This window comes from Octopus sinensis, linkage group LG28, assembly GCF_006345805.1.
Source record: "Octopus sinensis linkage group LG28, ASM634580v1, whole genome shotgun sequence".
Lineage (NCBI taxonomy): Eukaryota > Metazoa > Mollusca > Cephalopoda > Octopoda > Octopodidae > Octopus > Octopus sinensis.
In genome coordinates this window covers 2,153,406-2,171,682 of record NC_043024.1, presented here as the reverse complement: position 1 = coordinate 2,171,682, position 18,277 = coordinate 2,153,406, and the positions used below count along the sequence as shown (strand labels likewise).

The following is an 18,277-nucleotide window of genomic DNA, read 5'->3' as shown; positions in this document are numbered from 1 at the left end:
ACTGTGGCCATGCTGGAGCATCATCATTGTTTAACGTCTGCTTTCCATGCTAGCATGGGTTGGACGGTTCGACCGGCATCTGGTAAGCCATGGTGGCTGCACCAGGCTCCAGTCTGATCTGGCAGTGTTTCTACAGCTTGATGCCCTTCCTAACGCCAACCACTCCATGAGTGTAGTGGGCGTTTTTTACTTGCCACCGGCACAGGGGCTAGAGCAGGCTGGCAAATCGCCACGATCGGTTGGTGCTTTTACGTGTCACCGACACGGACGCCAGTCAGGCGATGCTAGTAACTGCCACGCTCGAATGGTGCTTTTTACGTGTCACTGGCACGGGTGTCTTAACTACAATTTCCGGAGAAAAAAAAAGGCAAGGAATCGGGTGAATGCTTAATAGTATATTTATTGATCCTTTCGTAAAGAAAAAAGTATCTGTCTGTGAGCAACAGGAAAACTTCCATATAATGCCTGGCAGAGGATGAAAATGAATTAGGAAGGCTGAGGAGTAAAGGCTGGAAGTTCTTGTTTGTTGAAGATGAGAAATGGTAAGTTGATTGACAACAAGAATAATAATATAAAGCAATTTTTTTATTCTCAGACATAAAAGGTAAACGTAATTACATAAGTAATCCACATTAAAATCCAAATAAAAAAAAAAATAGATAAAAATCTTGGTTGTTTTGATTTCAGTATTTTATGGTCAATCATCTGACAATAAGAGTCTGTAGAATGTATTCTCCTTATGACCACGACCTTTGGCATTATGCTGTGTTTGAGAAGACCCATCAAGCCAAGCGAAATTGTAGTTGTGGCAGATACTAGTGTCACACAACTGGCACCTGTGCCAGTGCACATAAAAGTGCCCATTATACTCTCAGAGTGTTTGGTGTTAGGAAGAGCATCCAGCCATAGAAACCATGCCAAACTAGACTAGAGTCTGGTACAGCTTGCCAGCCCTGGTCAAACCGTCCAACCCATGCCAGCATGGACAACAGACATTAAATGATGAGGATGATGATTGTGAAAAACAGAATAAGGGATAACAATCCTTGTTGAAACAGTATACAGTCACCAGAAGTCCATCTTTTTTGGAAAATGTGCAGCACCGTGGGCAAGTGTCTTCCATCATAGTCTGGGCTAACCAATATTGTGTGAGTGAATTTGGTTGACAGAAACTGTATGGAAGCCATCATGCATATGTGTGCTTGTTTGCCTATTGTTTGATAAACTGTGTTGGTTTGTTTAAGCACCTGTAACCTAGCAGTTTAACAAAAGAGACCAATAAAGAAATATTATTGGATTTCCATCTTCGCATAGGTTAGACTTTTGACAGGGGCTGGCAAGGCTGGAGAGCTGCACCAGACTCCAGTCAGTTATTCTAGCAGGGTTTCTACAGCTGGATGCTCTTCCTGATGCCAACCACTCTATCGAGTGCACTGGGTGTCTTTTCCGTGCAATGAAATCGTTTTGTTGGAGTAAACCCTTTAACCCTTTAGCATTCAGATTATTCTGTCAAATATAATATTTATTCATCATATTGTTTTAAGCGAATCATGTCATTATTTCGTAGCTTTAAGATTTTGATGATGTTATCACCTGTTTTTAGATTGACATTATAGGCTGATGTGAGATACCAAATGTGGGCAGTTTTAACAGAAAACAGGTAGATTATTTGGGCCGGATATGGCTGGTTTAAACACTAAAGGGTTAAGGCGGTGCTCCAGTATGACCGCAATTCAATGATCGAATCAAGCAAGAACATAAAAGATATTGCACTGTTAAGGCTTCTCTCCAGTGTGAATGTGTTTGTGAGTCGTTAAGTTATTTATCTGAGAGAAATATTTACCACAGGTGTCACAGTGATACGGCTTATCTCCTGTATGAATATATTTGTGTTCAGTCAAGTGATGATTCTGAGAGAAGGAACCCCTGCTCCGCAATTCCCGTGAGTCTTCGAGGATTCCGCTGGAATCATACAAAACCCCTTCGACCCGAAGCTGACCTCTTTGGAATTCCTGGGTTCAGCACTTTCCCCTCTGTCCGATTTCATTCAGGTCAACTGGACACTGCAGAAAGTGTTTTTTGCCCAAAATGTCTCGCAGTAGGACAGAACGAGGGACCTCGTGGTTGTTAAGGAATCTTCTTGACCATTCGGCCGTACTCTGCCTACACACACACACACACACACACGAAGCACCTGCTGAAGATGACGTGCAACTTCCAAAGAAAGTTTTAACACTGGAAAACTTCAAGGTGCGTACGTCAAAGTTTATTTCTATAGCATATCTGTGCCTGTCTATCTATCCATCCATCCATCCGTTTATCCATCTATTTGTCTGTCTATTTATCTATATATGTCTACCTATCTATCTCTATTTATCTATCTATCTCTGTCTGTCTATCTATCGGTACTACTTGAGAAGAGTGAATCCGGTGCGCGTACTCGTGCATCCGCGCTAGCTAGTCATGACTAGTCGATCCTTACTTTGTGTTTTTGTGTTATTTACTTAGTTTTAAAATTATTTACTTTGTATTTTTGTGTTTTATTTAGTGGTTAGGGCAGCGGACTCGCGGTCATAGGATCGCGGTTTCGATTCCCAGACCGGGCGTTGTGAGTGTTTATTGAGCGAAAACACCTAAAAGCTCCACGAGGCTCCGGCAGGGGATGGTGGTGATCCCTGCTGTACTCTTTCACCACAACTTTCTCTCACTCTTACTTCCTGTTTCTGTTGTACCTGTATTTCAAAGGGCCGGCCTTGTCACTCTCTGTGTCACGCTGAATATCCCCGAGAACTACGTTAAGGGTACACGTGTCTGTGGAGTGCTCAGCCACTTACACGTTAATTTCACGAGCAGGCTGTTCCGTTGATTTGGATCAACCGGAACCTTCATCGTCGTAACCGACGGAGTGCTTCTACTATCTGTCTGAAAAGGAAGTTGTTCCGCTTGAACGCACACAGAAACCTGCCAGTCTGGCCTTAGAAGAGACAAAGAAGTAAAGACAACCCTTACTGCTATAAACATGGCCACCACCACCAACATGAAGACTCAAAGCAATTTTGCTGAAGCTTTAAAGCTGAAGAAAAGAATCGTCCTTTTCGAAGAAAGAAATGCTTCTCTCTGTCTATCCATCTATCTGTCTGTCTCTCTCTCTCTCTCTCTCTCTCTCTATCTATCTGTCTACCTTATCTGTCTCTCTATCTATCTATATATCTATCTATCTATATATCTATCTATCTATCTATCTATCTATCTATCTATCTATCTATCTTATCTGTCTGTCTATTTATCTATCTGCCTACCTACATACCTATCTATCTACCTGTTTATCTAGCTATCTCTCTTTACTCTTTTACTTGTTTCAGTCATGTGACTGTGGCCATGCTGGAGCACCGCCTTTAGTCGATCAAATCGACCCCAGGACTTATTCTTTAAAATTCGTATACTGGTAGAATGTATTTATAAAACATCTTTTTCTCTTGGTTTTCTTGAGAAAATTCTGTAGCTTGTAAGCTATTTGTTGTTTAATTTCTTGCATTTCGGCAATTTCAACCAATCAATGACGTCTATTGAGGTGAATACAATATCTGCCGTAGTTTATCAACAGCAATAATTGTAGCTTACAAACTACAGAATTTTCTCAAGAAAGCCAAGAGAAAAAGATGTTTTATGTAACAAATTCTACCACTACACGAAGTTTAAAAGTGTTTAGTCACCTAGAAATTATGTTAAAAACTGCTGTTCAAACGGAAAAGATAGGAGGGAACAGACAAGGACAGACAAAAGGATTAAGTTGATTACATCGACCCCAGTGCGTAACTGGTACTTAAGTTTAAAAGTGTTTAGTTACAAAGAAATTATAAAAAAAATCTGCCAGTCAAAACGAAAAGATCCAGGGAATCGAACTCACTAACTCGCGATTGATAGCCCGATGCGCTAACCACCGAGCCATGCGCCTTCCGCTTAGACAGTAACCATGGTGATAGTCAACAACAATATTACGTTCCCCCTTCCTTCTTAGTTTCGCTTTTGTGTCAGCAGCACTCTTTGTGGTTTCATATATTAAAGAGTCTAAGTCACATGACGCACCTTACTTCCGGCTTGTCACGTTTCCTCGAATCTTTGGAGACGAAATCGAAAGTAAATAAATATTTATTTATTTATTAAGCATCAGGGGTAAGTTATTATATATATATGTATATATATTGGAGAGGAATACGATCTGATTGAAGACGTTGTATAGCAAATACTGCGATTTATAGAAATGCCGTAGTTTGTTGTGTATTGATGTAGGCTGGGCAGGAATGGAGTGGCGGTCAATCGGAATAGCGGATAACGTTATCAGCCGGTTATTGTTATCGAAATTAATTGGTTCAGACTTTATATTTGTTTAACGTCATCTGTTAGGTGTTGGCCAATGCTGTACGGAAATGATCACAATAAGCGGCTTCCACTATATATATGATTCTTGTGAAATTCCTTTGTAATCGCTAACTTTTGTGTGTGTGTATGTGCATATATGTCTATATATATATATATATATATATATATATATATATAGACGTTTTGACTTAGTATTTTTCCATTTTTTTGTGGGGGGGGGACATATATATATTCATTTTTTGTATATGCGTGTGTATGTATGCGTATATAAATATGTGCGGGTATGTACATATATGGGCGTGTGTGTGTGTATGAGTGCATAGGGGCATGTCCGTATATGAACGTGGTTTTTATGCTTTGTATACTTCCTTATTATATTTTTTTCTGTTACCTTTAACCATGGTTTTTCTTGTGTTTGTGCGTATATAGACGTATGTATGAACTTTTACGGTACGCATGTGTGTGTGTATGAGGTTGTATATATATGCGTATATATTTGGCGAAAAATGTGAGTGAAGATGTGTACGTTTCCATAGTGACGTTTAAGTACGCACGTGGGTTTTCGCGCGCAGAATTATAAAACAGTAATTTCCCTTTATATAACGGTATTTTTTCATAGCGTTTTTTCAGATGGCCAGATAACCGAAGAGATGGTGTTGTGGATTTCCACTTCGGCATCTGAAACTCAGAGTTTTATCTTGACTATTGAGTAAATGTAACATATTATTTTATAGATAAATTTCCTCTATTTACATAATATTGAGGTCTCTTTCTTTCTTTCGTTATCTTACCGTTTTACCAATATATATATATATATATATATATATATATATATATATATATATATAAGGTGGCGATCTGGCAGCAACATTAGCACGACGGGCGAAATGCATGTGTCTTTCCGTTATTAGTTCAAATTCCACTGAGGTCCACTTTGCCTTTCATCTTTCAGGGTCGATAAATTAAGCACCGGTTATGCACTGGAGTCGATGTAATCGACTTAATCCCTATGTCTGTCCTCGTTTGTTCCCTCTAAGTTTATCCCCTTGTAGGCAATAAATATATATATATATATATATCATCATCATCAACCGTTTCCAAGTAAACATTAGTCCTTGCTCTTTTTAACACAATAACCTCTGATATTTCATATACAGCACATGTAAGTGGAAGCGCAATGGCCCAGCGGTTAGGGCAGCGGACTCGCATTCGGAGGATCGCGGTTTCGATTCCCAGACCGGGCGTTGTGAGTGTTTATTGAGCGAAAACACCTAAAGCTCCACGATGCTCCAGCAGAGGGTTGTGGCGACCCCTGTTGTACTCTTTCGCCCCGGCTTTCTCTCACTCTTTCTTCCTGTTTCTTGTCCTTCGACTTACTACGCTACCGCCGAGCCTGGATGCGCATTCATCCATCCGTCGATGCTCTCGGTGTCGGGGGGGGGGGCTGACCTGCTTTCTCTTCTGCGGGTCTTACGAATAGCAAAGGACCCCGTTTCCGACTTCTTCCATCTTGCGAGCTCTAGGACGAAGACCGCTTCGCTCAACAAACAAACAGCAGATGTAAATTATAAATTCTTTGTTGGTTCAAAACTTTTTGGGAATTTTTAGAAAACTCTTGCAAATTTGTAATTCATAGGATTGTGCAAAAGCCAACACAAAATATTTTAAATTGCTGTATCATTTAAGAGCTATTTAGCTATTATTTTTAGCACATCCCACGACTACCTTATAATCTCCTTGTTTGTTTGTCAGACTGACGTGTTAACGTTTATTTGGCCAGCTAAAGGTTTATATCTCCAGTTTATCAGTATTAAAACGTAATAAAATTTTCATTATTTAATCTTTACTTTTCAAGTATATTCTATATCTCATATTATTTCTTTTTTATTTCAGAGTATCAGAGAGGATATTTAGCATAAAGGAAGATTTTACATCGAACACATCATGAATATATATGATATATTCTTTAAGATGAAACTAAGATGCTACACAGAAGAAATATTACCCTGTTTATATAAATCGATTATAGAATTGTAAAAGATTTTCTTTGGGTGTGTGATTATTAGCAGCATTTCTGTACTTCACTGCCTGGAATGGGTGCAAGAAAACCAATCCTGTATTCTAATTAAACCTGGATTGCAAAGGAATTGGCAGCCCCCTCAGATATTGACAATGATTACAGTTGATGGAATATATATTTCTTTATTGCCCACTGATTTGAACTCAGAAAAAAGACAGACGAAATACGTATTTCTATTTCTTTACTACCCACAAGGGACTAAACATAGAGGGGACAAATAAGGACAGACAAAGGGATTAAGTCGATTATATCTACCCTAGTGTGAAACTGGTACTTTATTTATTGACCCAGAGAGGATGAAAGGCAAAGTCGACCTCGGTGGAATTTGAACTCAGAACAAAAAGACAGACGAAATACCGCTAAGCATTTCAAGCAACAGAAATAACTGAGGAATAGAATATAAAAAAAAAGAAGAAAAAAAAGAAAGACATTTGGACTTTGTGGTGAGAGGAGAAAAATAATGGAAAATGAATTACGTGATAATGAGGTTAATTGTAATACACAGTCGTTAAGGATTGATTTTACTGAAGATGAAACAGAAGAAGAAGAGAAAACATCATTTCACTGTGATGTCTGCAACAAGTCCTTCTTTCTCAAAGATGAACAGACGATTCACAAATGTTTCCATGCAGGAGAGGATCTCTATCGCTGTGACATCTGTGGTAAATCATTCTCTGAAAAGGTTCGTTTGACCACACATAAACACATTCACGCAGGTGTCGAGCCGTATCGCTGTAATACTTGTGGTAAATCATTCTCTCAGAATCATAGCTTAGCTATTCACAAATGCATCCACATTGTGGTTAAGTCACATCATTGTGATATCTGTGGTAAATCATTCTCTGGAAATAGCGACCTAACCACTCACAAACGTATTCATACAGGAGAGAAACCATATCATTGTGATATCTGTGGTAAATCATTCTCTCAGAATCAACACTTAACTACTCACAAACGTACTCATACAAGAGGGAAACCATATCATTGTGATATCTGTGGTAAATCATTCTCTCAAAATGGCTACCTAACCATTCACAAACGTACTCATACAGGAGAGAAACCATATCAGTGTGATATCTGTGGTAAATCATTCTCTGGAAATAGTGTCCTAACCATTCACAAACGTACTCATACAGGAGAGAAACCTTATCACTGTGATATCTGTGGTAAATCATTCTCTGGAAATAGCAACCTAACCACACACAAACGTCTTCATACAGGAGCGAAACAATATCATTGTGATATCTGTGGTAAATCATTCTCTCGTAATCACCACTTAACTATTCACAAATACATTCACACAGGAGAGAAACCTTATCACTGTGATATCTGTGGTAAATTATTCTCTGGAAATAGCAACCTAACCACACACAAACGTATTCATACAGGAGCGAAACAATATCATTGTGATATCTGTGGTAAATCATTCTCTCAGAATCACCACTTAACTACTCACAAATACATTCATACAGGAGAGAAACCTTATCACTGTGATATCTGTGGTAAATCATTCTCTCATAATCACCACTTAACTACTCACAAATACATTCACACAGGAGAGAAACCTTATCACTGTGATATCTGTGGTAAGTCATTCTCTCAGAATCAAAACCTAACTAAACACAAATACATTCACACAGGAGAGAAACCATTTCATTGTGATATATGTGGTAAATCATTCTCTCAGAATGATTTGTTGACTACACACATGCATATTCATACGGGAGAAAAACCATATAGCTGTGATATCTGTGGTAAATCATTCTCTAGAAATAGTGACCTAACCACTCACAAACGTATTCATACAGGAGAGAAACCATATAACTGTGATATCTGTGGTAAATCATTCTCTCAAAATCAAAACTTAACTACTCACAAATACATTCACACAGGTGAGAAACCTTATCATTGTGATATCTGTGGAGAATCATTCTCTCAAAATCAAAACTTAACTAAACACAAATACATTCACACAGGAGAGAAACCTTATCATTGTGATATATGTGGTAAATCATTCTCTCAAAATCGCAAATTAGCCACTCACAAATACATTCACACAGGAGAGAAACCTTATCATTGTGATATATGTGGTAAATCATTCTCTCAGAATCACCAGTTAACTAAACACAAATACATTCACACAGGAGAGAAACCTTATCATTGTGATATATGTGGTAAATCATTCTCTCAGAATCACCACTTAACTAAACACAAATACATTCACACAGGAGAGAAACCTTATCATTGTGATATATGTGGTAAATCATTCTCTCAGAATCACCACTTAACTAAACACAAATACATTCACACAGGAGAGAAACCTTATCATTGTGATATCTGTGGTAAGTCATTCTCTCAAAATCAAAACTTAACTAAACACAAATACATTCATACAGGAGAGAAACCTTATCATTGTGATATATGTGGTAAATCATTCTCTCAAAATCGCAACTTAACTACTCACAAATACATTCACACAGGAGAGAAACCTTATCATTGTGATATTTGTGGTAAATCATTCTCTCGAAATCACCACTTAACTACTCACAAATACATTCACACAGGAGAGAAGCCTTATCAGTGTGATATCTGTGGTAAATCATTATCTAGAAATAGTGACCTAACCACTCACAAACGTTTTCATACAGGAGAGAAACCATATCATTGTGATATCTGTGGTAAATCATTCTCTGGAAGTAGTGACCTAATCACTCACAAACGTATTCACACAGGAGAGAAACCATATCATTGTGATACCTGTGGCCAATCATTCTCTCATAATCACAGCATAACACTGTGATAATTCTATTACTCTCTCTCTCTCTCTTTTACTTGTTTCAGTCATTTGACAACGGCCATGCTGGAGCACCACCTTTAGTCGAGCAAATCGACCCCAGGACTTATTCTTTGTAAGTCCAGTACTTATTCTATCGGTCTCTTTTTGCCGAACCGCTAAGTGACGGGGACGTAAACACACCAGCATCGATTGACAAGCAATGCTAGGGGGACAAAGATAGACACACAAACACATGCACATATATACATATATATGTATACGTATATACGACAGGCTTCTTTCAGTTTCCGTCTACCAAATCCACTCACAAGGCTTTGGCCGGCCCGGGGCTATAGCAGAAGACACTTGCCCAAGATGCCACTCAGTGTGACTGAACCCGGAACCATGTGGTTGGTTAGCAAGCTACTTACCACACAGCCACTCCTGCACCTCTATTAAATCATTCTCTCGAATAAATAGCTTAACTTGATGGAAGTGCTTCTTGCAATTGAGTTGTGGTAAATTATTCTCTTACACAGTTTTATTACATGCCAGTATATTTATTATTTTTATTTATTTATGCGCCCTTTACAAACCTAGCCAGGCTCATGGGCCCGGTCTCTGTGGGATATGTGTTACACCACCAGCTGGACAGGACGCCAGTCCATCGCAGCATTACTCAAGAAGCAGGCAGAAAGAGTACAGCAGAGATCATCACCACCCCCTGCCGGAGCCTCGTGGAGCTTTAGGTGTTTTCGCTCAATAAACACACACAACGCCCGGTCTGAGAATCGAAACCGCATTAAATAAATGTTAGATTATGAGTTATAGTAAAAATAGTATCATATGAATGAGAGAACAACGTGATCACATTTATAACTTTGTTAAAGAAATTGATTGAACTGGTATAGATAAATTACAAAATAATTAAATCGATACATTATAAAATAGTTACAGTGAGAATATCACTCACTATCTACCATTTATTTACCAACTAGCATTAAAGACCCGTCGTTGCCGGGTCATAGTGCTAGTGCATGTATATATGTGTACATATTACATGTACATCTATCTATATACATCTACACATAAAATGCAAAATACAAAGTTATATCTTGATATCGCTAGTGATAACAATACTCAAAATATATAACAGACTGGAATTGTTAGCTCTTCTTTTTTCTCTACATTGTATACTTTATAGACAAAAGTCTTGTCTTTAATTTAATTTTGTATTATCCATCTGGACTATTCCATTTCTGCACGCTAATTATATTTTTAATTTATTCCCATTCATGTGAAACCACTTATTCAAGTTCAAATCATTGATGCTATTTTTACTTTTGTATGTTACGATTATATTATACTTTAGTTTGATTTTAATTATTACTTACTACATATAATTCAATTGTTATTATTATTTTTGTTGTTAAAGTGAAAGCATCTGACATAAAATAGTGAAATATTTTTGTTTCACTTTTAACATGTAATACTGAAATAGTGGAGAAAATATGATATTGCTATGGGCTCGCTCTAGGCAAGAAGTTGAACATTTTTTTTTTGCCCATGAAACTACATGGACCCTAAGTAAGGCATGTGTAAAATTCTAATGAAATTGGTTCTGTACTTCACAAGTTTTAGGGAAACACACAGACAGACAGACACACATTCTCAGTTTTATATATATAAAGATTATTACCCTTATACAACCTGTTACCCACTGGCCAAGATTTATACCAATATTAGTAATTAAAAAAAAGTTTTAGTCTGTTGAGATGTTTTGGAAGAATAACATGTGATAACCTAACGATATGTCTTTTTCATTCCTCTGATGAGATTTTGCCCAATTAAAGGTTTTAATTATTGGAATTTCTTTTGAGCAAAATCGAAACAGCTGTAAGTGTACATGTTGAATTTTTGCAGTGAATAAACTATATTGATGCTACTTCTCTGTTTCCTGGATTTTAATTTGTATATATTTGTAGTGGGTGTTTTTTACATGCCATCGGCACAGGTGCCGGCTGAATCTGGCAGCGGCCACAATCGGTAATATATATATATAATTAATCCAAACAAAAAAGCACAATAACGCGAAGAAGTGGAACAAATATAGTATCATTGGACGCTCAGGAAAAAGGTGCGTATAATGTTTCGAGCAGAGCAGTTCGTCGGAAACATAGGAGAAGGAAAGATCTGCTGTATATGAAATACCAGAAGTTATTGTGTAAAAAAGAGCAAGGACTAATGTTTACTTTGAAACGGTTGATGAACGTTCCTCGTCCCATTCAGTGACAACTTTAGCTGTGTGAATTGGTGCATTATCATCCTGAAAGCTTGTGTTTCCCTCCAGAAGCAGATCCACAACCATAGGATGAATTTGATCAGATAAAATGCTTAAATAGTCTTGACTATTAATTCTGCCATGAAGGGAAACCATTGGGCTGGCAGATTTCCAAGATATAGCTCCCCAGATCATTACAGATCCTCCTCCATGTTTAACAGTTGGAAGAAGGCAGTCTGGGTCAAATGCTTCTTTTGGCTCTCTTCACACGTATACTCGGCCGGTGGTCGGAAATAAGGTAAAGGATGACTCGTCCTAGAAAATAACATTCTTCCACTGCTCTATGGACCATTTCTGTAGGTTTTACTCCACTCTAAACGCTTTGCAACGTTTGTTTTTGAAAGTTGTGGTTTTCTGATTGCAGCCCTCCCTTGAAATCTGGCTTTTTGCAGCTCCCAGCAAATAGTTTTTGTGGAAACTGGGTTCTTGAGGCAGTCATTTAACCCTGCAGTGATTCTGGGGGCTGTACTTTTGTGATCCTTTCTAACAATTTCTTGAATTAATTAATTGTCATTTAAACCCGAAGCTAATTAAAAATATTGAGGACTTTTGTTGAAAGAAGAGTTACTTCCCCTCGTCCATTAACCGTTCAGTCTTGCAAATTCCGTTTATTTCCTGCTATAGTTTCATACTAATCTTTATTCCTTGATCAATTCCACTTCATAACTGATAATTATTAGGAGACCGGAATTAGATACGAATGATTTCATATCTAATTTCATATCTAACGCACAACTCAGAAAAAAGGAAGGACTAAAAAAATTACTTAAACAAAGTTATAAAATTTCTTTCACTGTTTCGTTTTCCTTTTCACTGCCCATTCCAATTTTTTTATTTCACAAATTTTGCTATTAACCATTTCTTAATATCCTCACCATTTCCATCTATACCTAAACAGACATTTTTATACATCGTGGATCCCCGTCGTTTGCCGATGAGGATTCAGGTGTAAGACCAACTGAATCCCCTGCTCCGGAATTCCCGTGAGTCGCCGAGGATTCCGCTGGCAACGTGGAACAGCGAAAAGATCCAGGGAATCGAACTCACTAACTCGTGATTGATAGCCCGATGCGCTAACCACCGAGCCATGCGCCTTCCGCTTAGACAGTAACCATGGTGATAGTCGACAACAATATTACGTTCCCCCTTCCTTCTTAGTTTCGCTTTTGTGTCAGCAGCACTCTTTGTGGTTTCATATATTAAAGAGTCTAAGTCACATGACGCACCTTACTTCCGGCTTGTCACGTTTCCTCAATTCTTTGGAGACGAAATCGAAAGTAAATAAATATTTATTTATTTATTAAGCATCAGGGGTAAGTTATTATATATATATGTATATATATTGGAGAGGAATACGATCTGATTGAAGACGTTGTATAGCAAATACTGCGATTTATAGAAATGCCGTAGTTTGTTGTGTATTGATGTAGGCTGGGCAGGAATGGAGTGGCGGTCAATCGGAATAACGGATAACGTTATCAGCCGGTTATTGTTATCGAAATTAATTTGTTCAGACTTTATATTTGTTTAACGTCATCTGTTAGGTGTTGGCCAATGCTGTACGGAAATGATCACAATAAGCGGCTTCCACTATATATATGATTCTTGTGAAATTCCTTTGTAATCGCCAACTTTTGTGTGTGTGTATGTGCATATATATGTATATACGTATATATGTCTATATATATATATATATATAGACGTTTTTACTTAGTATTTTTCCATTTTTTTGTGGGGGGGGGAAATATATATTCATTTTTTGTATATGCGTGTGTATGTATGCGTATATAAATATGTGCGGGTATGTACATATAGGGGCGTGTGTGTGTGTGTATGAGTGCATAGGGGCCTGTCCGTATATGAACGTGGTTTTTATGCTTTGTATACTTCCTTATTATATTTTTTTCTGTTACCTTTAACCATGGTTTTTCTTGTGTTTGTGCGTATATAGACGTATGTATGAACTTTTACGGTACGCATGTGTGTGTGTGTATGAGGTTGTATATATATGCGTATATATTTGGCGAAAAATGCGAGTGAAGATGTGTATGTTTCCATAGTGACGTATAAGTACGCACGTGGGTTTTCGCGCGCAGAATTATAATACAGTAATTTCCCTTTATATAACGGTATTTTTTCATAGCGTTTTTTCAGATGGCCAGATAACCGAAGAGATGGTGTTGTGGATTTCCACTTCGGCATCTGAAGCTCAGAGTTTTATCTTGACTATTGAGTAAATGTAACATATTATTTTATAGATAAATTTCCTCTATTTACATAATATTGAGGTCTCTTTCTTTCTTTTGTTATCTTACCGTTTTACCAATATATATATATATATATATATATATATATATATTATATATATATATATATATATATATATATATATATATATATATATATATTGCCCAGAAGAAGACCAGCTTGGAGGAGAAGGGTCTGGAAGCTTAAAGATCCTGCAAATGGACAGAGATTTAGAGACATACTACTCGAAGCCTTTGACGAAATAGAAGGGGATATAGCTTCACTTAATGTGGAAGACAACTGGAGATTTCTACGGGACAATCTGCTGACAGCCACTGACCAGATCTGTGGATGGAGCAAAGTTCCGTCTCGACCCAGAGTAACGTGGTGGTGGAACAATGTGGTGGACAGGGCTATTAGACAAAAGAAACAGGCTTGGAGGGACTGGAAGAACGGTGGTAGCAGGGAATTGTATCAGACAGCCAGAAGGGAAGCTAGGAGACATGTTTATTTAGCCAGAGGGGAAGCGGATAAGAAAAAATTTGCCAATGTTGTGAGCCGTGAGGATGAAAGACTTGAGGTATTTCGTGTTGCAAGACAGTGTGTGAGAGAGAATCGTGATGTGGTAGGAGAGAAGTGTGTTCGCATGGATGATGGTTCACTTGCGCTAAATGAGGATGCAAAGAGAGAGGTTTGGAGATGCCACTATGAAAGGTTGCTGAATAAAGAAAATGAATGGGATAAAGAGAGTCTGCCGAATGTTGACCCAACAGAGGGACCAGCTATCCGAGTTGATAGTTCCGTGGTAGCTAAGGCAATTAGAAGCATGAAGACAGGGAAAGCCCCAGGCCCATCAGGAATTACTGCAGAGATGCTCAAAACATCTGGCAGCACCCGTATAGTCAACCAGGTGATACATGAAGGAGTCATACCCAATAACTGGTGTAGCAGCATACTAGTCAACTGCTACAAAGGTAAAGGTGATGCCCTAGATACAAATAATTACAGAGGTATCAAGCTGTTGGATCAGGTAATGAAGGTTACGGAGAGGGTCATAGCCCACCTAATTAGAGAGAGAGTTAGTTTAGATGAGATGCAGTTTGGGTTCGTGCAAGGGAAAAGTACCACTGATGCTATATTCCTGGTAAGGCAGCTGCAGGAGAAATACCTAGCCAAAGATAAGCCCTGTACCTGGCTTTCGTTGACATGGAGAAAGCCTTTGATAGGGTCCCCCGATCCCTTATCTGGTGGTCAATGAGGAAACTAGGGATAGATGAATGGCTGGTGAGGGCTGTGCAAGCCATGTACAGAGATGCCGTAAGTAAGGTTAGGGTTGGCAACATATACACAGAAGAATTCAAAGTAGAGGTTGGGGTCCACCAGGGTTCAGTACTCAGCCCCCTCCTATTTATCATAGTCCTCCAGGCAATTACGGAGGAATTCAAGACAGGTTGCCCCTGGGAGCTCCTCTGTGCTGACGACCTTGCTCTAATTGCTGAGTCACTATCAGAACTGGAGGAGAAGTTCCAGGTGTGGAAGGAGGGTTTAGAATCGAGGGGCCTTAGAGTCAACCTAGCTGAAACCAAAGTACTAATAAGTAGGAAGGTAGACAATCCACAAATGTCTTCAGGAAGATGGCCCTGCTCGATCTGTAGAAAAGGTGTAAGTAGAAACTCTATAAGATGTACCCAGTGTAAGCTATGGACACATAAGGGGTGCAGCAATGTCAAAGGTAGGCTAACTGGGAAGATAGTTTTTGTATGTGGCAGATGCTTGGGAGCATTAACCTCCGAAAATCTGCAGAAAACAACTTCCGTCACTTTCCAGGGGGAAAAACTAGAAGTAGTTGATAGCTTCCGTTATCTAGGTGTCCAAGTCAGTAGTGGGGATGGGTGCGCTGAAAGTGTAACTGCTAGGATAAGAATAGCCTGGGCAAAGTCTAGGGAGCTCTTACCTCTGCTGGTGACTAAAGGCCTCTCGCTCAGAGTAAAAGGCAGACTGTATGATGCATGTGTACGAACAGCTATGCTACATGGCAGTGAAACATGGGCCGTGACTGCTGAAGACATGTGTAAGCTTGTGAGGAATGAAGCCAGTATGCTCCGATGGATGTGTAACGTCAGTGTACTTACTCGACAGAGCGTTAGTACCTTGAGAGAAATGTTGTATCTAAGAAGCATCAGTTGTGGTGTGCAAGAGAGACGATTGCGCTGGTATGGACATGTGGCGAGAATGGATGAAGATAGGTGTGTGAGAAAGTTCCAATCCCTAGCAGTTGATGGAACCCGTTGAAGAGGTAGACCCATGAAAACCCTTGGAGGAGGTGGTGAAGCACGACCTTCGAACTTTAGGCCTCACTGAGGAAATGACCAGCGACCGAGACCTATGGAATATGCTGTACGTGAGAAGACCAGGCAGGACAAGTGAGCCCAGCCCACATATGAATGCCTTTTGTTCCCTTGGACACAAAGACCTGTTGAGGCAAGCGAAGTCGATATAGAACCTCATCCGACGACAGGCACCCATGCCAACCCTCCTTTGCTTGCGAAGACATGTTGGGGCAAGCGAAATCGAAATCGAATTGAACCAGCCAGGATCCCTGGTCTGGTGGTACATAAAAAGCACTATCCGACTCGTGGCCGATGCCAGCGCCGTTTCGAGTGGTTTCCATGCCGGTGGCACATAAAATACACCAATCCGACCGTGGCCGTTGCCAGCCTCGCCTGGCACCTGTACAGGTGGCACGTAAAAAGCACCCACTACACTCACGGAGGGTTGGCGTTAGGAAGGGCATCCAGCTGTAGAAATATTGCCAGATAAGACTGGTACAGCCTTCTGGCTTCCCAGATCCCCGGTCGAACCATCCAACCCATGCTAGCATGGAGAACGGACGTTAAACGATGATGATGATGATGATGATATATATATATATATATATATATATATATATATATATATATATATATACGCAAATATATATATAAATATGAAGGTGGCGAGCTGGCAGCAACATTAGCACGACGGGCGAAATGCATGTGTCTTTACGTTATGAGTTCACATTCTACTGTGGTCGACTTTGCCTTTCATCTTTCAGGGTCGATAAATTAAGTACCAGTTATGCACTGGGATCAATGTAATCGACTTAGTCCCTATGTCTGTCCTTGTTTGTCCCCTCTATGTTTATCCTTTTGTGGGTAGTAAATATATATATATATATATATATCATCATCATCATCATCAACCGTTTCAAAGTAAACGTTAGTCCTTGCTCTTTTTAACACAATAGCTTCTGGTATTTCATATACAGCAGATGTAAGTGGAGGCGCAATGGCCCAGTGGTTAGGGCAGCGGACTCGCGGTCGGAGGATCGCGGTTTCGATTCCCAGACTGGGCGTTGTGTGTGTTTATTGAGCGAAAACACCTAACGCTCCACGATGCTCCAGCAGAGGGTTGTGGCGACCCCTGTTGTACTCTTTCGCCCCAACTTTCTCTCACTCTTTCTTCCTGTTTCTTGTCCCCCGACTTCCTACGCAACCGCCGAGCCTGGATGCTCTCGGTGTCGGAGGGGGGGGCTGACCTGCTTTCTCTTCTGCGGGTCTTACGAATAGCAAAGGACCACGTTTCCGACTTCTTCCATCTTGCGAGCTCTGGGACGAAGACCGCTTCGCTCAACAAACAAACAGCAGATGTAAATCGTAAATTCTTTGTTGGTTCTAAACTTTTTGGGAATGTTTAGAAAACTCTTGCGAATTTGTAATTCATAGGATTGTGCAAAAACCAAAACAAAATTTGAAAAATTGGTGCATGATTTAAGAGCTATTTAGCTATTATTTTTAGCACATCCCATGACTACCTTATAATCTCCTTGTTTGTTTGTCAGACTGACGTGTTAACGTTTATTTGACCAGCTAAAGGTTTATATCTCCAGTTTATCAGTATAAAAACGTAATAAAATTTTCATTATTTAATCTTTACTTTTCAAGTATATTCTATATCTCATATTATTTCTTTTTTATTTCAGAGTATCAGAGAGGATATTTAGCATAAAAGAAGATTTTACATCGAACACATCATGAATATATATGATATATTCTTTAAGATGAAACTAAGATGCTACACACAAGAAATATTACCCTGTTTATATAAATCGATTATAGAATTGTAAAAGATTTTCTTTGGGTGTGTGATTATTAGCAGCATTTCTGTACTTCACTGCCTGGAATGGGTGCAAGAAAACCAATCCTGTATTCTAATTAAACCTTGATTGCAAAGGAATTGGCAGCCCCCTCAGATATTGACAATGATTACAGTTGATGGAAATATATATTTCTTTATTGCCCACTAGGGGGCTAAACATAGAGGGGACAAATAAGGAATGACAAAGGGATTAAGTTGATTATATCAACCCCAGTGTGAAACTGGTACTTTATTTATTGACCCCGAAAGGGTGAAT

The 18,277-nt window shown here is 39.1% G+C and overlaps 1 protein-coding gene across 6 annotated transcripts; it reads left to right on the top strand.

Moving 5' to 3' along the window:
- Positions 1 to 1,782: 1,782 nt before the first annotated feature.
- Positions 1,783 to 18,261, top strand: LOC115225553 (zinc finger protein 248-like). Of its 6 annotated transcripts, none has more exons than XR_005004111.1 (2): positions 1,783 to 2,250; positions 17,846 to 18,261. XR_005004111.1 is itself a non-coding variant. In XM_036514451.1 (2 exons), the coding sequence occupies exons 1-2, from the start codon at positions 6,921 to 6,923 to the stop codon at positions 17,864 to 17,866; spliced, it is 243 nt and encodes an 80-aa protein (XP_036370344.1). In that variant the 5' UTR covers positions 6,808 to 6,920; the 3' UTR covers positions 17,867 to 18,261. The 6 variants fall into 6 exon arrangements, 2 of the variants coding, with proteins under 2 accessions (XP_036370344.1, XP_036370343.1); XR_005004112.1 differs by lacking the exon at positions 1,783 to 2,250 and adding an exon at positions 4,101 to 4,173; XM_036514451.1 differs by lacking the exon at positions 1,783 to 2,250 and adding an exon at positions 6,808 to 7,142.
- Positions 18,262 to 18,277: the final 16 nt, after the last annotated feature.

What these genes read in the sequence shown, in the direction of transcription:
- LOC115225553 (XM_036514450.1), top strand. Translation starts at nt 6,921, where the DNA reads ATGGAAAATGAATTACGTGATAATGAGGTTAATTGTAATACACAGTCG. An exon ending in GTAAATCATTCTCTGAAAAG is followed by an intron (nt 7,143 to 12,475) that starts GTTCGTTTGACC and finishes ATACCTAAACAG; the next exon opens with ACATTTTTATACATCGTGGA.